Consider the following 17,592-nt stretch of genomic DNA (forward strand, 5'->3'; position numbering starts at 1 on the left):
ATTTGAATATAAAAGTCTTCAGTAGGTTCATGGAAAATGCGGTAATGAAAAAATTATACATGGATTTCAAAAAGCTTTGCTCTAAAATACACTTTATAAATTTCATATTCCTTGAACTTTTCAAGAACCCTCTAAATACACTTTATATATTATACCACTTAATCTAGGAGATCACTCTATGAAAGCAGATATTTTTATTCTAAATACACAGGTAGAGGAAAAGGCTTAAAGAAGTTAAAATAGCCAGTTCTCAAACAACTTGTGAGGCCTGGAAGAATCCCCACGTTCTATTCCAAATTCTTCTTTCTTTCCATCTTGCTGTTCTAAAAGGTTGAGGCCCCTAGGGAATCTAAATGTGCACAAAGCATGGCTCTTGCTCTCGAGGACTTTTAAAATGTAACACAAATATATTTAAAAAAATATTAGTTGATTACTTAGAAATGCCGACCAGCAAAAAGAGAGAAAGATCTTCCATTTGCCGAGTCATTTCCCAAATGGCCACAACAGCCAGGTCTGGTCCCGGCCAAAGCCAGGAGCCAGGAATTCCAAACTGGTCTCCCACGTGAGTGGCCAGGGGCCCAAATACTTGAACTATCACTCCCTGCCTTCTCGGGCCCATTAGCAGGATGCTGGATTGGGACCAGAGTAGCCAGGACTCCCATGTGGGATGCAGGCATTGAAAGTCACTGCTGGCCAGCGCCGCGGCTCACTAGGCTAATCCTCCACCTTGCGGCGCCAGCACAGCGGGTTCTAGTCCTGGTCGGGGCACTGGATTCTGTCCCGGTTGCCCCTCTTCCAGGCCAGCTCTCTGCTGTGGCCAGGGAGTGCAGTGGAGGATGGCCCAAGTGCTTGGGCCCTGCACCCAAGCGAGACCAGGATAAGTACCTGGCTCCTGCCATCGGATCAGTGTGGTGCGCAGGCCGCAGCGCACCAGCCGCGGCGGCCATTGGAGGGTGAACCAACTGCAAAAGGAAGACCTTTCTGTCTCTCTCTCTCTCTCACTGTCCACTCTGCCTGTCAAAAAAAAAAAAAAAAAAAAGAAAGAAAGAAAGAAAAAAAAGAAAGTCACTGCTTAACCATTGTACTATAGCACCAACCCTACACAATAAATATATTATTGATGAAAAATTGGGGGTACAGAAAAGGTCAGAATGACCTGCAAATCTAGGGTCAGGGCATGATAGAGGTAGCACTTGTGGGAAAATAATGTTTTGGGAAGAAGAATGTGTGATCAACAGTGTGGATATAAAGAAGCACAGGCTTGTTAAGGGAGAGGAGTTTGTCTATTGTGGCTGGAGCATGAGCTGTGTAAAAGAAATTAGTACAAGCTAGACCCGAAAGATAGATTAGGGTCAGATTGTGAGGGGCCTTAAATGCCATAGGGAAGAACTTATGCTGTAGGTGTTTTGAGTAGGAGATGAAAAATGTGTTCCAGGGTCTGGCATTGTAAGTTAATCCTCCATTTGCGGTGCCAGCATCCATATGGGCACCAATTCGGGTCCCGGCTGCTCCTCTTCGAATCCAGCTCTCTGCTATGGCCTGGGAAAGCAGTAGAAAGTGACCCAAGTACTTGAGCCTCTGCACCCATGTGGGAGACCTGGAAGAAGCTCCTGGTTTCAGATCTGCTTAGCTGCAGCCATTGTGGCCATTTGGGGAGTGAACCAGCAGATAAAAGAGCTTTCTCTCTGTCTCTCCTTCTGTCTGTAACTCTACCTCTCAAGTAAATAAATAAAATCTTAAAAAAAAAAAAAAAGAAAAGAAAAATGACTCCCAATAGTGATGATAAGTGCTTATATTTTTAAGATGTGAGTAGTAATCCCCTAACATAGGTTATCTCATTAATGTACTACTGTAACCCTTTGAACAGTGTGTTCTGTCTGTTTCACAGATGAGAAACTAAGGCTTAGTGAAAGTAAGTAAATTGAAAATGTCAAGAGAAGGAACTAGAACTTAAACTTGAGCCTTTCAGATTTTCTAAAGCCTATTTCGTTTCCTACTGTGATATATTGTCACTTATTTGTTTGTTTAAGATTTGCTGTTTATTTTTATTTGAAAGAGTTACAGAGATAGAGATAGAGAGAGAGAGAGATCTTCGGTCCTCTGGTTCACTTCCAGATAGCCACAGTGGCCAGAGCTGGGGCAGGCCAAAGCCAGGAGCTTCATCCGGGTCTCCCACATGGGTGACAAGGGTGCAAACACTTAGAGCCATCTTTCAGCTGTTTTCCCCAGGCCCTTAGCAGGGAGCTGGATAGGAAGTGGAGCAGCCAGGACACAGATCCATGCCCGTATGGGATCCTGGTGTCACAGGAAGCAGTTTTACCTGCTATGCCACAACGCCAGCCCCATGTCACATTTTTTTTTATCAGATCACCTAATGAATTCTTAATTCTCTATTAAGAATGTGGCTATAAGAAAAGGACATTTTAGGGGGCCAGTCTGTGGTGTTAGTAGGCTAAGCCTCCACCTGTGGCGCCGGCATCCCATTAGGGTGCCGATTCATGTCCTGGCTGCTCCTCTTCCAATCCAGCTCTCTGCTTGTGGCCTGGGAAAGCAGCAGAAGATGACCCAAGTGCTTGGGCCCCTGTACCCATGTGGGAGATCCCGAGGAGCCTGCTGGCTTCTGGCTTCGGATATACCCAGCTCTGGCCACTGTGGCCATCTGGGGTGTGAACCAGGAAGACGTTTTTACCTCTCAACTAAATAAATGAAAAATTTTTTAAAAAAGAAAGAAAAGGACATTTTCAGAATTCTGACAGGACTGCTTCTTCCTGTGTAGTCATATTAAAGGATATATTACTACCAAGTCTCTAGTTTGGTGCCAGAGCTAGAGGGAAATTAAAGAATTGACGCTGTGTTATTTGCATTGCCGGTGACACCGGCGCATGCTCACAGCAGAAGCCTGTCCCGTTTTCAGAGTCTGACCGTACTGCCTCCAAGTAAGTCTCAGTTTCCAGGGGATATAAAAGATGAATAAAATGATGGCTTTCATAGTTGACTATGTTTCTTCTTGGCAGGTCTTCTACTTATAAAAGACAATGACTACTGATGAAGGTGCCAAGAACAATGGAGAAAGCCCAGCAGCCACTGTTGCTGAACAGGGAGAGGATATTACCTCCAAACAAGACAGGGGCGTGTTAAAGGTGCGTATGCAAAGATGAGTGACATACAGGGAAAACTGCTGTCCACAGAGATCCCTTATAAAAACTGTTTTATACAGGGGGTGGGGCAGATAATGTTTACTGAGGTTACCGAGTATAAACTCTGCAGCTAAATTCCTTTTTTAATTTTATTTAATTTTTTGAAAATTTTAAAATTTATTTTAATATAGTTTATATATTATATATATTAAAATATATTTTCAATATAGTTCATAGATACAATTCTAAGAATATAACAATGCTCCTATCTTCCTCACTCCCTCCTCACTTCTTCCTACCTTCCCTGTTCCTTTCTTTCTGTTTTTCTTTTTTTAGTTTTGAGATAACAAATGGTTCATTTTTTTTTTTTAATTTGACAGGTAGAGTTATAGACAGTGAGAGGAGAGAGACAGAGAGAAAGGTCTTCCTTCCGTTGGCTCACTCCCCTAATGGCCGCTATGGCCAGCACTGCGCTGATCTGAAGCCAGGAGCCGGGTGCCTCCTCCCAGTCTCCCACGCGGGTGCAGGGACCCAAGCACCTGGGCCATCCTCCACTGCCCTTCCGGGCCACAGCAGAGAGCTGGACTGGAAGAGGAGCAACCGGGACTAGAACCCGGGGTGCCGGCACCGCAGGTGGAGGATTAGCCAAGTGAGCCACGGCGCCGGCCTAATGTTTCTTTTATTTTACAATCAAAGGCTTATTTCATCTTTATAATTGAGACATTTTAATTTTTAATCCCAGATTATGATTGGTGAAGTGGAGGCTGAGCTAGGTAAATTAACTGGCCCAGTATTGTATATCTTGATAAACTCAGATTGGGGGTTCAGGTTAAAGTTATGTCTGACTCCGAGAGGTATGGCTCCCTATTCTCAGAGTATACAAATGGGTTATTGTTTTTAAATATGTATTTATTTATTTGAAAAGCAGAGATACAGAGAGAGAAGGGGAGGCACAGAGAGAGAGACAGAGAGAGATCTGCTGATTCGCTCCCCAAATGATTGCATTGGCCAGAGCTGGGCCAGGCCAAAGCCAGGAGCCAGAAGCCATGAGCCAGGAGCTTTTTCTGGGTCTCCCACTTGGGTTCAGGGACCCAAGTACTTGGCACATTACCAGGGAGCTGAATCAGAACTGGAGCAGCCAGGACTTGAATCAGTGTCCATATGGGACTGCGGCACTGCAGGCAGAGACTTAACCTTCTACGCCACAGTGCTGGCCACACAGGATATTATTTTAATATATCATTTTACTGTATTAGAGATAGCTAATGACAAATTTAAAGACTTTTTTTTTTAAAGTTAACTTGCTTTTCAAGTTCAAAAGAGTTTTTTGTTTGTTTGTTTGTTTTACATACAAATAGTGTTCCTGTGTACAGTGCACATACTATTGGGATTTCATCAAAGACCATATCTTACTTTTGAATTAGCTTTCCTAAAATACTGTATTATTTCACTCTGTAGTTAATGATTTTTTAAAAAGATTTATTTATTTATTTGAAAGTCAGAGTTACACAGAGAGAGGAGAGTCAGAGAGAGAGGTCTTCCATCCGCTGGTTCACTCCCCATAAGGCTACAGTGGCCAGAGCTGCGCTGATCCAAAACCAGGAGCCAGGAGCTTCCTCCAAATCTTTCATGTGTGTGCAGAGACCAAGGACTTGGGCCATCTTGCACTGCTTTCCCAGGCCATAGCAGAGAGCTGGATTGGAAGTAGAGCAGCTGGGACTTGAACCGGTGCCCATATGGGATGCTGGCACTGCAGGCGGCAGCTTTACCAGCTAGGTCACAGCGCTGGCCCCGTTAATGATTTTTAATTAAAAAAATTCCATATGTCACAACACGGATAATCAGAGTATGTCTTGATTTTATGCATATAAGTAAATAAACTAAAGCTGAGAGAGGTTAAATGGCTTTGGTTGCTTTAAGTAGTTGTCTGTCCTATGCCATTATGCATACAAGTTTTGTACAGTTAAGTTTTGTTTTTTCCGCAAAGATTATCTTAACACATTATAATACTATACAGTGGTTTCTTTTTTTAAGATTTTATTTATTTGAGAGGTAGAGTTACAGACAGCCTTTCAAATACAGAGACAAAAAGAAAGGTCTTCCATCCACTGGTTCACTCCCCAAATGGCTACAACAGCTGGAGGGGGCTGATTTGAAGCCAGGAGCCAGGATCCAGGAGCTTCTTCCAGGTCTCCCATGTGGGTGCAGGAGCCCAAGGACCTGCATCATCTTCTGCTGCTTTCCTAGGCCATAGCAGGGAGCTGGATCAGAAGGGGAGCAACCGGTACAGGAACTGGCACCCATATGGAATGCTGGTGCCATAGGTGCAGGCTTAGCCTACTACACCACAGCACCCGCCCCTACACAGAATCTTAACATCTCCCATGTCAGCAGCAGTGGATGAGAATTTTTGAGTTTGTTTTATGTAATCTCACTTACGTGAAGCCTTTCTTCTGTGCCCTGACTTCTTCTGAATGCATGTGTGTTCCTGTTAGCTTGCTCTGTGCGAAGCCAAATTTTGAAAACTTACAGCTATCAAGAAAGGGCTTCTCAACCTTGTAGCTGTATTTGCTCATCCCAAACTCCACCGTGCTCCCAGAGACACTGGAGACTGCAAGCTGTCCTTGAATCTCACCACTTGTGTTGGAGAGTTTCTCTTCCATCTCTTTAGTGTCCACACCCAGAGAGCATGGTCCCCAACATATTTCAGACCCAGGTTTTAGTCAGTGTCCTGTTGCTATACTAGAGTATCTGAGACTGGCTGACTTAATAAACAACTGGCTCATTTTGGCCCCTGGTTCCAGAGCTGGGGAGAGCAAGAGCAAGGCTCCGGCATCTCTTCAGCTTCTGGAGAGGGCCCTGTGCTGCTTCAACTCATGAAAGCAGACTGGCAAGCAGGAGGGTGAGAAAGGCACAACTTGAGAAGTGGACCGGCTTTGTAAAGCCCTTCCCCAGTGACGGTTGATCCAGTCCCTCAAGAGTGAGCACCCCCACGAGAAAGGCCTCTTAATGAACCAATCACCTCGTGCAAGTCCTAAATTCCAACACAGCCACAAAGCAATACATTTCAACTCAAGTTTCAGAGGGGACAAACTGTAATAACCTTAGCACCTTGCATTGCCCTAGAGAGCAAATCTGATAACAAGACTTACAGGTTTGTAGAAATACTTGAGGTTGGAAGCCCTTTAAATCATGTCGTTTCTCTGCCTGGAAACTCAGGTGTCAGCACAGCCGGCTGTTGGTTGATTACATAGGTCTAGTACCTGAGTCCTGCGACAAAGTATTAACCTCTCTGTGGTTAAGTTTCCTGTTTGTAAAATTAGAACAACACCCGGCCGGCGCCGCGGCTCACTAGGCTAATCCTCCGCCTTGCGGCGCTGGCACACTGGGTTCTAGTCCCGGCCGGGGGCCGGATTCTGTCCCGGTGCCCCTCTTCCAGGCCAGCTCTCTGCTGTAGCCAGGGAGTGCAGTGGAGGATGGCCCAGGTGCTTGGGCCCTGCACCCCATGGGAGACCAGGAGAACCTCCTGGCTCCTACCATCGGATCAGCGCGGTGCGCCGGCTGCAGCGGCCATTGGAGGGTGAACCAACAGCAAAGGAAGACCTTTCTCTCTGTCTCTCTCTCTCTCACTGTCCACTCTGCCTGTCAAAAAATAAAAAAAATAAGTTAAAAAAAAATTAGAACAACACCATCACTCTTGTAGAGTTATCAGAATCAGATAAAGCATAGTGCCTTCCTATAGTAATTTCTCTGATTAACTTTTATGTGAAAATGAAATTAAAAGCTAAGTTTTGGGTCTGGCATTGGCATAGTGGGATAAACTGCCGCTTGCCACACCAACATCCCATGTGGATACTGGTTCTAATCCTGGCTACTCCACTTCTGATCCAGCTCTCTACTAATGACCGGGGAAAGCAGTGGAAGATGGCCTGAGTGCTTGGACCCCTGCAACCACATGGGAGACCCAGGAGAAACTCCCAGCTCCTGACTTGTCTAAAGCCAGCCCAGCTCCGGCTGTTTCAGCCATATGGGGAGTGAACCAGTGGCTGGAGGGTCTCTCTCTGTCTATAACTCTGCCTTTAAAATAAATAAATAAATCTTTAAAAAAAGATAAAATAAAATAAAGGTAAGTTTGTGGAAAATGAAATTAAAAGTTCATTTGTTGAAGTTCATGCATAGCTTTTTCGTAATACCCATTTTTATGAACTTTTTTAGACTCTTTGCACTTGATCTTAGCCAAGAAGTGATTTTGAAGACCCTTTGAATACATGAGTTTCAAAACTATTTTGCACCAAAATAAACTTATCTTTTAGTTTCATTTTCCATAAACTTTTTGAAGTATCTTCATATATAAAGAAGAAAAAAAAAAAAAAACCAAGGCAGTTTGGAAAGTCAGTTCTTCTCTCAGGCAGATAAAATCTAGGTTTACATTTTAGAATTATAGAGCAGGTTTTTAAATTATTTTTAGTCATATTTACTATCTGAGAGACAGAACCCCCAACTCCTGACTCACTACCCAAATGCGTGCAGCAGTGGGGGGCGGGGGCTGGGGCTGGTGGCTGGGGACTAGGAACTCAGTGTAAGTCTCCCACATGGGTGGCAGGAACCCAACTGCTTGAACCATCACTGTTGCCTCCCGGGGTCTTCATCAGCAAAGAACTGAAGTCAGGAGCCAGAGCCTGGCATTGCATCAGGTGCTTCAGTGTAGAGTGTGGGCAACAAAGGACTTAACTGCTAGGCTAAACACCTGGCCCATCATGTGATTTTGTTTAGATTTATGCTTTGAAACTGTTTTTTCCTTTGGATGTCTTAAAAAGACAGGAATATTTCTTTTCCTTAAAAGATCATGTGAGTTTTTAAGTTAAGAAAGTTGTGAAAACTATGTGACTGCATACGTATAGGGATAGGGGCACATCTCACAGATTAGATTCAGGGACAAGCGTTTTGGTGCAGTGAGTTAAGCAGCCACTTGGGATGCCCACGTCCCATTATCCCAAAGATAATGTGCATCCTGGGGGGCAGCAGATGATGGCTGAAGGACTTGAGTCCTAGCCTCCCATGTGGGAGGCCCGAATGGAGTTCCTGGCTTTTGACTTTGGTCTGCTTTTGCAGCCATTTGGAGAATGAACCAGTGGATGGAAGTTTTTCTCTCTCTCTTTTTCTCTCCCTACCTCTCTCTCTCTGCCTTTTAAATTACCAAAAAAAATTTCAAATAGTTGAATTCTTTAAATAAAAACTCAAACCTGTCCCCCAAAAAGATATACACTGGATGTTACCTACTAAAAATGATTAATTTGGCATAGATGATTGACAGAATAAATTACAGTACCACACGCCTGGATTTGATTTCTTTTTCCAAGAACTGACCAACTGCATTAGTGGTTTGCTGTGCCAAGAACAAAATAAATACACTGGATTTTACAATAGCTAAATACTTTTCAGCTTGGAGCTTTTTTTTTTTTTTTTTTGGCATTTTCTTTACTAGAAAACAAGATATTCAGTAGTGAATCAAATTGTGCTGTGATACTAATGTCTTTTACAGATTGAATATTTTTAAATTACAGAAAGTATAACCTTTATACCAGGATATTTGGCTTTCTGAAATTAAACGAAACAAACAGAACCTAGTCAGAAACTAATGTTCTTAGCAAAGGAGCAAAGCAAATAAAATCACACCTTGAAACGGCTTTAGACTTCCCTTTTGAATCTTTGCTAAAGCCTATTATTCTTTTCTATCTAATTGTATATAGACTAACTTACAAGTCTGTGATTGGAGAGATTTTAGTGTCAAAATATGAGGCATTAAATCAGTGATACAAAATGTATTGGTTAATCATTTTGAGAGAATAAATAGTGTGACTAGCAATAAAACTAAATAAAACATAAGCGACAGATTAGTAAGGTAGTTTTCTGACAGTGAGGGTTATTGAAAGAACTATGATGGAAGCCTTAGAAAGCACAGACACTAGTGTATTTGAAAATCTGCCTGGATAACTTGGAATGGACTGTGTGACTTCACTCTCTGATTATGAGTAAAAAGTTCCACTCCTTTTTCTTGATGTTTGCCTTTTCTAGATTGTCAAAAGAGTGGGGAATAGTGAGGAAACACCAATGATTGGAGACAAAGTTTATGTCCATTACAAAGGAAAATTGTCAAATGGAAAGAAATTTGATTCCAGTCATGATAGAAATGAACCGTTTGTTTTCAGTCTTGGCAAAGGTAAGAGGGTATTTTTTTGAGCTGTGTTTTGCCTAAATGTATTACTGTTTGTGTTACATAGGAGCAGTAGATCCTGTCCTTGAAATAAAGCTATTGTAGAGCAGCGATACTCAAACTGAAGTCCTCGGATCCTTTGGGGGGTCTCTGAGATCCTTCTAGGGGGTCCACATTGCCAGTTATTTTCATAACAATGCTAAGATTTATTTGGTTTTTTACTATGTTGGCATTTGCATTGATGGCATGAAAGTTGCAGTGGGTTTTTTTTTTTTTTTTAAACTCCTGGTTCCTTAACAAGAATCAGGAGAGTGATATACACCTATCTCAGTGGTTAGGGTGTTTTTCACTGCCACTCGCTCACAGTTTATATAAGTGTGTGTGTGTTGGGGGTGGGGAGGACTAGTTTGTTTCATTTAAGAATGTCCTTGATAAAACAGTAAGAACTCTCATCTTATTAAAATGCAGTCATTGGGCCGGCGCCGCGGCTCACTAGGCTAATCCTCCACCTAGCGGCGCCGGCACACCGGGTTCTAGTCCTGGTCGGGGCGCCGGATTCTGTCCCGGTTGCCCCTCTTCCAGGCCAGCTCTCTGCTGTGGCCAGGGAGTGCAGTGGAGGATGGCCCAGGTGCTTGGGCCCTGCACCCCATGAGAGACCAGGAAAAGCACCTGGCTCCTGCCATCGGATCATCGCGGTGCGCCGGCCGCAGCGCGCTGGCCGTGGCGGCCATTGGAGGGTGAACCAACGGCAAAAGGAAGACCTTTCTCTCTGTCTCTCTCTCTCACTGTCCACTCTGCCTGTCAAAAAAATAAATAAAATAAAATAAAATAAAATGCAGTCATTGAGTTTCCCGTCGTTCTGATATTCTGGGAGGGAAAGGGAAGCTGGCAGAGAACACCTGTGCATGCCGCAGTATGATGGTTGTCTCGAGCAGAGCACTTGGCACTTGTTTCAGCAGGGAGCTGAACCTGCTGCCTTGTTTCCATTTTTGCTTGAAAGGACAGACTCTGGTTATTTAGACATGATTCTTCAGTACCTGGCAGGCATTTTCCTGAACGTGAATGAAGGGAGCTGTCACTTCAAGGAAAACAGCCAACGATGTTTGCCGCCATTGAGCTTTCAAATGAAAATCATAATTTTGGAAAATATATCTCTGCCACTATGAGCTTGACAGCCTCTAAGAACTTAGGAGATTTTTCTGATGGATCAGTGGCTGTTAATGAATGTGATTCTTTAATATTATACAATGAAATTGTCAACATTTGGAAGATCTCAGTAACTCATTGGACCAGTATTTTCCCCAGGATGTTATAAGATTGTGTGTGGGTAAAAATCTATCCAAAATATGCCAAACCAATAGATTTTAATGTAACACAATATGAAAAGTTCGTTGATGTGCTTTCAAATTCCACGTTGCAACAAAGCTTGTAAAACCACAGCTTGTCCAGTTTTGAGGTAGTGTCAGATGATTTTATTCATAATTATCTGAAAGGGCCACTAAAGTGCTCCAAACTTTTCAACTCTATGTTGGTGGGCTTGAAAATTTTTCATATGTTTCACCCAGAGTTGCAACAGATGAATGCAGAATTAGATGAGAATTCAGTTGTCTAATCTTAAGTGAGAAACATTTCACAGGTGCTGGCCCTATGGCGTAGAGGATAGGGCCACTGCCTGCTGTCTGGCATCTGTGCGGGTACTGTTTCGAGTCCTGGCTTCTCCACTTCCAGTCCAGCTCCGTGCTAATGTGCCTGAGAAAGCAGCAGAAGACATCCCAAATCACTGGGCCCCTGCACCCATGTAGGAGACCTGGAGGAAGCTCCTGGATCTTGGCTTCAGATGGGTGGCCATTTGGGGAGTGAACCAGCAGATGGAAGATCCTCTCTCTATCTCTCTCTCTTTCTCTCTTTCTAACTCTGCCTTTCAAATAAGTTAAATAAATTTTTAAAAAAATAAAGAGAAACATTTTACAAATGCCACTCTCCTCACTAATCCTATTTTATGTTTTGGAAGCTACAGCTATTTTTATTATTTAAATATTTTATTATTTAAATAACTATTAACTGTTTTAAAAGCTCGCCATTTGATTTTTGTTTTTTATTTGAAAGTCGGAGGAAGAAAGACAGAGACAGACAGGGAAAGATTCCATCTGCTGTGTCACTCCTCAAATATCTGCCCCCAGCCTTCAATTTTTAGTATAGAAAGAGGTCCTGAAAAATATGATGAAGAACTACTGTTTCCAAGAATTCAGTGTGATTTTTTTTGCTCATTTCTTTTCAGTGTTTTTAAGTATTTTTAGTTAATTTAGTATTCTTACTTTTTAGAAATTATTTATTTATTTAAAAGGCAGAGAGAGAAGGAGAGACAGAGAGAGATTTCTTCCATCCACTTATTCACTCCAAAGATGACCACAACGGTGAGGGATGGGCTAGGCCGAAGCCAGGAGCCAGGAGCTTCATCTGGGTCTCCCATGTGAGTGGAGGGGCCTAAGCACTTGGGCCGTCCTCTGCTGCTGCCCCAGGTGCATTAGCAGGGAGCTGGAATCGAAGTGGAGCATCTGGAACTCGAACTAGAGCTCATGTGAAATGCCAGTGTTGCAGGTGGCAGCTTAAACGACTACACTAGAACACTGGCCCCATGGTATTCTTATTTTTTAAAAAATTTTAAAAATTATAGCCAATACTTCAAGTTGAACTTGCTGGACCATGTGGGTTATTGGAAGTTAAGAGCTGAGTTATAATTTTTTAAATTCTTGTCTGCCACAGATACAAAAAGCAGTTCTAATTAATCCCTAGATTAAGTATGGGCAAAAAAGAGTCATCCCCCTGTCCATCACTACAGCTCACGTTTGCTTCTAAGTCCCTCTTCATTCCGACTGTATACCTGGTTGAATTGTTAGCTAAACATAGATCTGGGAGAGGAAACAGCGAGTGATGAGCCAGAGTTCAACTCTTGCTGCCTCTGGGCCTTCCCTAGTACCCACAGTCATGTGTGTGTTGTGTGACATCTGTCTGTGCTTTCCTGCCCAGCTGTGCTTTTTTCAAGTTCTAGTCCTGGCTGTGTTACTCTTCCCTTCTCCGTTGGGTCTTTAGTGAGTTAATGGCTCATGTGATATTAATTTTGTGTTTGAATAAGACAGCAATCAAAATCAGACAAGCAGTCTCTCTCAGGGTAGCAGATAATTATGACAGTTACTTTAGATTTTGTTTTTGTTGACTTAGGGATATGAACCTTTAGGGCTACCAAAATGAGTAGGGTACCTTATTTAATTTAAATTATTTCAGAGTGGGACCGGTGCTGTAGCGTACACATAAAGCCACCACTTTCAGTGCTGGCATCCCATATGGGCACCAGTTCAAGTCCCGGCTGATCCACTTCCAATCCAGCTCTCTGCTGTGGCCTAGGAAAGCAGTAGAAGATGGCCTGAGTCCTTGGGCCTCTGCACCGTGTGGGAGACCCTGAGGGAGCTCCTGGCTCCTGGCTTCGGATAGGCGCAGCTCCGGCCATTGTGGCCAATTGGAGTGAACCAGTGGATGGGAGACCTCTCTCTCTCTCTCTCTCTCTCTCTGTGCCTCTCCTTCTCTCTCTGTGTAATTCTAACTTTCAAGTAAAATAAATAAATCTTAAAAAAAAAAAAAAGACTTCAGGCCGGCGCCACGGCTCACTAGGCTAATCCTCTGCCTTGCGGCGCCGGCACACCGGGTTCTAGTCCCGGTCGGGGCACCAGATTCTGTCCCGGTTGCCCCTCTTCCAGGCCAGCTCTCTGCTGTGGCCCAGGAGTGCAGTGGAGGATGGCCCAAGTGCTTGGGCCCTGCACCCCATGGGAGACCAGGATAAGTACCTGGCTCCTGCCATTGGATCAGCGCAGTGCGCCGGCCACAGCACGCCGGCCGCGGCTGCCATTGGAGGGTGAACCAACGGCAAAGGAAGACCTTTCTCTCTGTCTCTCTCTCTCTCTCTCTCACTGTCCACTCTGCCTGTCAAAAAATAAAAATAATTAAAAAAAAAAAGACTTCAGAGTGAGTGCCTAATCAGACCACCTTATTTCCTTTGTCCCCCATATTTTTATTCAACCCTTATAATTTCTGTCCTGAAAAAGCTGATTGATTTAAGATAACAGGTCCTCTCTCAGCAGTTATCTTGGCAAGTAGAATTAAGAGTTGCTGAGAATTTACACTGCTATTTTGTCTACCCAGACTTTCTCAGTAAAACAGTGTGGTGAATGAGTGTGTCATGTTTCCTAGAATTTTGAACTAAGTAAAAACATTTCCTGAGTTCTTTTTTTAAAATACAAGTTGGAAGAGAAAAGAGACAACTTCCAGTTGATTTCATACCTAGACATAACTATTTAAAGACAGTGTGGTGTCATGGGAAGAGCATCTCGCAGGGTGTCGGGACGCCAGAGTTGCTATTTTCATTATTCCTTGTAGTACATTGACATGAGGAAGCCACTTGGTGTGTCCTTCTTTATCAAGCAGGCGTCCATAAAGAGCTTTAAGGTTAGTTTTTAGTCCATTCTTGTGCCTTCTATAAAGAATGCAGGCACAAAACCATAAAAGGCTAATGCAAACATAATGACAGAGACCTTTGAACCCTTCTTGAGATGCTAATTAGAAATATTAGGATACGGGGTGGGGGCCAGCACTGTGGCATAGCAGGTAAAGCCGTCACCTTTGGCCCCAACATTCCATACATATGAGAACTGGTTCAAGTCCTGGCTGCTCCCCTTCAATTCCAGCTCCATGCTAATGCACCTAGGACAGCAGCAGAAGAGAGCCCAGGTACCTGGCCCCTGCCACCCGCATAGGAGACTTGGATGAAGTTCCAAGCTCCTGGCTTCAGCCTGGCCTAGACCTGGACATAATGGCCTTTTGGAGAGTGAATCAGAAGATGGAAGATTCCCTCTCTCTATCTCTCTTTTTTGTAACTGTGCCTTTCAAATAAATAAATAAATCTCTTTTTTAAAAGGAATATTAGAATAGAGTACCATACTTCTGGTGAAACTTCTATTACATAATGTACTCAGTTGCCTATAAAACAAGAAACACTGGTTAGGTAGTGTATAGTTTCATGCTTATATTTTATAGTAGCTACCACCAAAATGAAGAAAAATAATTTCAATAGTTAGCATAGGCCAGCGCCGCAACTCACTAGGCTAATCCTCCGCCTGCAGCGCTGGCACTCTGGGTTCTAGTCCTGGTTGGGGCACCGGATTCTGTCCCGGTTGCTCCTCTTCCAGTCCAGCTCTCTGCTGTGGCCCGGGAAGGCAGTGGAGGATGGCCTAAGAACTTGGGCCCTGCACCTGTATGGGAGACCAGGAGGAAGCACCTGGCTCCTAGCTTCGGATCAGCGCCGTGCGCTCTCTCTCTCACTGTCCACTCTGCCTGTCAAAAAAATATAGTTAGCATAAAGATTGTCCATTAAACTCTCCTGACCCCTTGTACTATACCTCTCCCAAGAGAATAAATAGAAATATTTCAATGAAAGGTCATGGTAATGTTGAGATTCTAGTATGACTTCAATATTTAGAATAGGATTTTAAGAGCCTAACCATAAAAATTGCATGGAGGGGCCAGTGCTGTGGCATAGCAGGTGAAGATGCCCAGCATCCTACATGGGTGCTGGTTCAAGTCTGATCCAGCTCCCTACTAATGTGCCTAGGAAAGCAGTGGAATATGGTCCAAGTACTTGGGCCCCTGTACCCACATGGGGGACCCAGAGGAGGCTCCTGGCTCCTGGCTTCAGACCAGCCCAGCTCTGGGCGTTGTAGCCATTTGGAGAGTGAACCAGTGGATGGAAGATCTCTCTCCCTCAGCCTCTCCCACTCCAACTCTGCCTTCCAAATAAATAAATAAATAAATCTTTTTAAAAATTGGATTAAAAATTGGATAAGGGAGATGTACAAATTTGAGCTACACCTGTACATTGTGTGTATCCACTGCTTTTTCTGTACCATCTATTGAACTCTGTGCTTTACTTTTCTTTATCTTATGTATCTGGTATATACAGATACATATTTATTATATGCTATTATATATGTGTATCACTATCTGTAATGTTGAGGATTAAGTAAATAATGCACCCATTGCTTAGCATTCGGCCCAACACACAGTGACACGCAGTGTTTATTAGTGCTGTTACAGTGTCAGGATTATTAATCAGCTTTATAGTCGAATGGTAATAACTGTGTTATAACAGTTTGAGTCCTAACACCATCTACAAGTGTTTGCCATGCATGCACACAGACCTTTTTAAAGGGTGCTTAAACATCTTTTCATCCCCCAGGAAGTTGGGAAAGACAAAACTGAGTCAATCCAAGAGAACTCATTACCACCACTACAGAGTATGTAACAGAAATGAGAATGAGAAGGTGATGGTTTCCCTCACTCAGCATTACAATTTCTGAATTCCTAGAACAGTGTTCATAACCCGTTAAAAAAGTTGAAGTAAGAATGACTTGGGGTTTTTATATATATTTCAATAGTAGGATTTCTTTTTGTTTTCCTTTGCTCTGTGCCCAAGAAATTCATAATCACCAAGATGGAATGGGGAGATAGATTTGGGGATAAAAAGAATTACTTCTACCCCTGTTGTCAGAAAATCCAAGAGCACTAAAACCTCACCCCTTCCACACTTACATGAAGCCGTGGTGAAGATAGACACTACTCTGACAGAGGGCTGCGTTATTGACGTTGCTGCTGATGCTCTTGGCATGTGACTAACATAGCTGAGAATGACAAAGATAAACATCCTGTCTATTATATTCCTCTCCTCCAAACTTGAGGGGAGCAATAAACTAATAACTTTGGATTCTTGACATAACTGTACTTTCCCACTCTTATTAAAATTAAACCATCTTGAAGTAAATATTAGTGATCTGTCTTTAAATAATCTTACTTACTGCATTGTGATCTACAACTGTTAGTAAAAATATCTGTTTATTTATTCAGCCATCAATATCATGGGATAGAGGGTACTGGGGTGGGGAAATATGTGTTAAAGGACTAATATGATAGTTTTATTTTTTATTTTTCTTAAGATTTATTTTATTTGAAAGACAGAGTTTCAGAGAGAGGTAGAGCCAGAGAGAAAGAGAGGTCTTCTATCTGCTGGTTCACTCCCCAGATGACCACAACGGCCAGAACTGAGTCGATCCAAATCCAGGAACCAGGACCTTCCTCCAGGTTTCCCACGTGGGCGCAGGGACCCAAGGTCTTGGACCATCTTCCACTGCTTTCCCAGGCTATAGCAGAGCTGGATAGGAAGTGGAGCAGCCGGGACTGGAACCTGCGCCCACATGGGATGCTGGCGTTGCAGGCTGGGGCTTTTAACACTCTGTGCCACAGCGCCAGCCCCAGCTTTCCCAGGCATGTTAGCTGGGAGCTGGATCAGAAGTGGAGCAGCTGGAACTGGAACCAGTGCCCATGTTTGGTGCCAGCATTGCAGGAGGTGGCTTAACCTTCTACGCCACAACACTGGCCCCCAAAAGTCATCATTTCAAGCATACACAGTCACTTTCCTCCCCTAAAAATTATCCTAGATCCTTTTGCAGTCACTTTCCTTCCTGGGATCTAGGGTCCAGGCAATCACTAATCTAGTTTCTATTACTATAGTTCTGACTTTTTGAGGATTTCTTATAAATGGAATCATGTGTCATCTTTGGTGTTTAACTTTATTCACCCATATGGGTGGCAGGAATACAACCACTTGAGCCATCACCTGTTGCTTCTCAGGATGCTCATTAGCAAGAAGCTAGAATCGGGAGTGGACCTGGCCCTGAACCCAGGAACTTAGATATGGGATGTGGGCATCCAAAATGGCGTCTTAACTGCTAGACTAAAATCCTGCTCCCACCTTTTTCTTTTGTGCTTTGGTATCTGCTGTAATTAACTGTTTTTATTTTGGTGTGGTTTTGACTTTGTCCATATATGAGGAGACTAAGGTATAGAGAGGTTAAGTGATTTGCCCAACGATGCACAATAAGTGGTAAAGCCAATATTCAATCCCAAGCAGCCTCTTTCCAGGTACATCAGATCTTAGATTTTAAGCATAGCCCAAACCATGTATAAAAACAAAGGAGGTTCCGATCAGCAGTATTTACTGAGTTCCTGCCATACACCAGATGTTTTTCTTACAGGAATGGAATGTCATAGCAAATGATATATCAAAAGTGAAATTATTGATAGTATGGGCCTAATCCCTATTCCTCAGTAGAGAAAGAACAAGCTCGCTCGCTCTCTCTC

General features: G+C 43.3%; 1 protein-coding gene across 4 annotated transcripts in view; it reads left to right on the forward strand.

Moving 5' to 3' along the window:
• Positions 1-17,592, forward strand: part of FKBP5 (FKBP prolyl isomerase 5) — a 133,487-nt gene that overhangs the window by 60,617 nt on the left and 55,278 nt on the right. For all 4 annotated transcript variants that reach the window (XR_011388695.1, XM_008262824.4, XM_002714639.5 and 1 more), the window contains 2 exons: positions 3,015-3,140; positions 9,213-9,357. Coding sequence is in view for 3 of the 4 variants with exons in the window: in XM_008262824.4 (XP_008261046.1) it covers positions 3,036-3,140; positions 9,213-9,357 (250 nt within the window). In the remaining variant the exon portion in view is untranslated. The remainder of the gene's footprint in view (positions 1-3,014; positions 3,141-9,212; positions 9,358-17,592) is intronic.

Source organism: Oryctolagus cuniculus, chromosome 5 (assembly GCF_964237555.1).
Source record: "Oryctolagus cuniculus chromosome 5, mOryCun1.1, whole genome shotgun sequence".
NCBI lineage: Eukaryota > Metazoa > Chordata > Mammalia > Lagomorpha > Leporidae > Oryctolagus > Oryctolagus cuniculus.